The sequence below is a fragment of the Sinohyriopsis cumingii genome, chromosome 10 (assembly GCF_028554795.1).
Source record: "Sinohyriopsis cumingii isolate HCF-2022 chromosome 10, ASM2855479v2, whole genome shotgun sequence".
Taxonomy (NCBI): domain Eukaryota; kingdom Metazoa; phylum Mollusca; class Bivalvia; order Unionida; family Unionidae; genus Sinohyriopsis; species Sinohyriopsis cumingii.
In genome coordinates, this window is record NC_142970.1 from 22593130 (window position 1) to 22597361 (window position 4232).

General features: G+C 33.5%; 1 protein-coding gene across 1 annotated transcript; it reads left to right on the forward strand.

The window, feature by feature from the left end:
* Positions 1-1369: 1369 nt before the first annotated feature.
* On the forward strand, positions 1370-3642 carry LOC149789711 (uncharacterized). Its single transcript, XM_089973101.1, has 2 exons — positions 1370-2177; positions 3394-3642. The coding sequence occupies exons 1-2, from the start codon at positions 1422-1424 to the stop codon at positions 3640-3642; spliced, it is 1005 nt and encodes a 334-aa protein (XP_089829227.1). The 5' UTR covers positions 1370-1421.
* Positions 3643-4232: the final 590 nt, after the last annotated feature.

Genomic DNA, 4232 nt, shown 5'->3' on the forward strand with positions numbered 1-4232 from the left:
TCTACTCTATCTACAATGCATGTAAACTTACAACGTCAACTAGCGAACACAAATATTTAATTTTACAAATATGCAAATGAAGTTTTGATTCTGTTTTACAAAAACAATGCTTATATAGTTCTCTGCCAATCGATTTCTTAAATAATTGTCTCATTGACAGGTATAAAACAGATTAACTTGGCATCATTTGGTATGGCTTTTGTGATTTCCCTTAGTATGAGATCATTGTTACTAAATAACAATGCTTCATTTTGGAGACATTATCCACCAATTACTTTTGTACAAGAGCAACACTCATGTCTGAATATCTTAGTCATTGATTTATTATGGATATTTAATATAGCAGTTCATGCTTGCAAAGAATTTAACTCTTGTCAATATACATTAATCCCTGTATTCAATAATTAAATCAACATAATTGTAACAATATTATTAAAACTAACACATACCAGACTTAAATTTGGATTTTTCAGTGTGCCCTATTAGCTTGATGGACATCAATATTTAACACTATTTTATGGATTGTTTCGTTGAGGAGTTTTGCTATTATTGAAATAATTATTTTGGAAATTGAAGTTGGAAAGTAATCTCAAGGTCAAGAACATGTCCAAGCTTGTCGGACAGATATTAAAGTGCTGCGAAAGAATAATGACATTCAAGAGTGGGCCATCTTCATAAGTGACTTATTATACAAATATGGTATTCAATAGGTTGAAATCCTCTCCAATAATTATGTTTCGGATATTAATTACCATTTGTGTGTCAATTAGGTGAATTAAACTCTAAATACCACTTGATTCAGTATTATTACGGAGCAGTATGCATCATTTAAAAACAGACTACAGATAAAATAAGATACTGATTACAAACTTGTTCGCTGCTATATCACCTTAACCGTTAACTTTCATCAGTTTTCGTAAGTTCTTCATTTTACATATAGGTAATGTATGTATTTGTTTATTGCTGTCCCGTCTAGGTAGTTTTATAGAAACAGTTGTTGCTCATTTAGTGTTGTATATACATGTTATACTTTATGATGAAAAATAAACTTCTTATCTAATCTATCATTGGTAAATTATATATTTATTATTCAAATATTGATATATTCATTTAGAGTTGTGAACACTTTTTATCAGGCAGACTTTTTTCTTGTCAAGATAATATGTAGTTTTGTTTTTAGGAGTATTAACAATTACAAGGTATGTGACAGCCATGTGAACTACCTAACAGCAAATTTATGTTTCTTCAAACAAAAATGATTGCGGTATTGTATATGTACTAGGACAATAACTATACAAATTTAAACTCCTGTCATCTTTATATTTCATATTTCGGACCACAATCCAGAAAAAGACATAAGCTTGATAGAATACATTAAAGAAAACAACTTTAGGAAAATCGGGCTTTTACTTAAAAATCGAATGGTCCCTTCTAAAAATATCATAATGTATGCAATCACAGAACACGGATATAACAAGAGAATTCAGTGTATTCTTCGAGGAATGTCTAATATTTTGGGAAAACAAATTCCTCATGCAACACAAGTTTGTTGTGGATACAGAACGCAGGACCCATATACACTTGTATTTGTTGCGATGTTTATGAAGCACACAAGTAATCCAGAGAAGATTAAGTTCTCAAAACCGTATGATGATTATGACATTGTCTATCGAAACGAACACACGCCAAATGAAGAGGAAGAACAGATTGCGGAGCAGTCTGAGGTAAATGGAAATACCATTGACAAGGAAGACTTTGCACGTGTTCTGGATTGTATTGCAAATAGCACAGAAAGACTTATGAACGTACATAGCAATCTTAGTATTACAGCTGCATCCACTATCAATGTGATGGGTTTTAATGGGTATTCGAGCAAACTGAAACTAAGACAATCATTGTGTATTGTTCTTTATGTTCCTGTAAAAGGGATCATTCCTGTGGGCGAGAAAGAGTTTCCAAAGTTTATTGATAGAATAAGCATTGATGTAAGAGAGGGCGAGTTTGTGTTTCATGGACGAAAAAATGCACATACGTGGCATCCTGACTTACGAATGGGTTGTCGCATTTCAACAAATGATGGACAGTATGGCACACTTGGTGGATTTGTTAACCTGCCTGGTGGTAAAATTGGTTGCATCAGAGCTGCCCATGTGGTCTTAAATAAGACGGGGAGAAAAAAAACTTAAATTTAAGAAAGCAAAAAAGGCTAGGTACAACGCATCTCTTGCTAAAGGGCATACTAGCATAGAAATATACCAGCCTACATCGAAATATGATGCATATGGAAAAGTCTGTCAGATAGCATTTGAGGAGGTAAATAAATGTACACCCTTAGTTGATGCAGCTGTTATTGAAATCACTGATAACGACAGGACACCAGACATTGGGATGTTTCCTTCCAGCAACTATTCAACCATTGGTAAGGATGAAAAGGGTGACAAAAATCCATTTTTGCTATATCTTTAAGTAGTAATCTACTCAAACATTTTTAATCAATAAGTAATGAGGATAGATCAAATACAGAAGCTGAATTACACAGATTTGCAATAGGTTATACTTTCCAATTGGTTGAACCTCTTAATGAGAGAGATTTATGTTTTTCTTTAAAAAAATGACATATATGAATTAAATAAGAGCTTCGGATGAATGTAAAGCCGTCCCATAATGTTTTTTTCTGTTAATATTTACACCCACTAAGAATGTTTTTAACATAGTGATCACTCTCTTGCACACAATTTTAAATTAAAAGATACTGATCCAATGAAAATTAATTTCAGGCAGAAACATTAACTGAAATTGGTCCATTAATGATTATGTTAACTGGCATTTGAGATGGATGCACAAATTATGTGTGAGCAAAGATTTTTATATATATATACAGATAATGTTTTCTAAAGGAGGGATGACGTGAATAATCTACCCAACATACACATTGCCAGGGACCGTTCAACCTCATGCACATCTTTTGCACATTTACTCTTTAGTGTTAAGCCGTATTAATCCGTATAGTTGAAAAATACAATAGATTATAGCTTGAGGATTCATTTAAAGTATTTATACTAAAATAGAATACAAAATATAATAGATAGGAGGATTCACATTACAGTACACATATTGAACAGCATTGTTAAAATAGATGTTTTTGTATTGCAGGTTTTACGAAGGAAACGCCAATGATTTATAATAGTGGGAAGCCTCGAGATCATTTAGACATTTCCAGAGGATGCAGGGTAGTTAAGTTTGGATGTTCTACTAACATTACTCACGGTAAACTGGTATGTAATGGAGCATCCGATAGGAGTGTAAATACTGCAGGTAAATCATGGAACAGACTGAAAGCTGATAATATTTTCTACCCTAAGTTTTTTTAACCAGATGGTGGTAAAATCTTAGGATAAAATTAACTTTTCAAAGCCAGGTGATTCGGGGGCGTTAGTATTTATGTATCGTACAAGGAACATGGATTTGGAGGCGATAGGACTGCTCATTGGTGGAAGCACCCATAAATCGTCTGTACGAATGCATATTGTTACTCCAATTCAAGCTGTATTTCAACAACTTGGGCTAGGTAACGTAATGTTCAAACGTTTTCCAGATATCAATCGGGGAGAGCAAAATATTACCTCCAAACATCAATCATGAACTATCTGACAAACAGATAAATGAACTAAAAGAGGAAATAAAAGTAGTAATACAATCTGAAATAAAAGAGGAAATAAAGGAAATAAAAAAGGCAGTTAAGGCAAATACGGTTTCATTGGAACAAATAAAGGAGGAAATGAAAGCCAGCACAAGTTTATTAGAGCAAACAATATATAGACTGCTATCAAAGCCTGGAGGAGATGCTGACCAAAGCTGATGTTATGCATTTCCACTACCGTCAACACTGTGATACGCATCATACGTCAAGTTACATTATGTTATGTATTTACAATACCATCATCAGTGTGGTACGCATCATACTTCAGGTGACATTACCACGAAGATGCTTTCCTAGTACATATGGACATGCAATTCACGTAAAACAATAAGTGAAATCAGTTTATTCGTTCCATATATAAAGATATACATACCATAAATTCAATGGATATCTCCACAACCATTCGCGTTTGAAAGATTTTAGTCCATGGCCGTAGTTAGGAAACCCTAGCGATGATCTGCTCCTAACACATAAGCAGTACTATAAATCAGTTAGGTAGATAAGCAGACCAACATAAAGACAGACAGAGCCT

Excerpts from the sequence above, each read along its gene's own strand:
- LOC149789711 (XM_089973101.1), top strand. The coding sequence starts at position 1,422 with ATGGTCCCTTCTAAAAATATCATAATGTATGCAATCACAGAACACGGA. Across the intron at positions 2,178-3,393 it reads TAAATAAGACGGGGAGAAAA|GATAAAATTAACTTTTCAAA; the intron begins AAAACTTAAATT and ends GTAAAATCTTAG.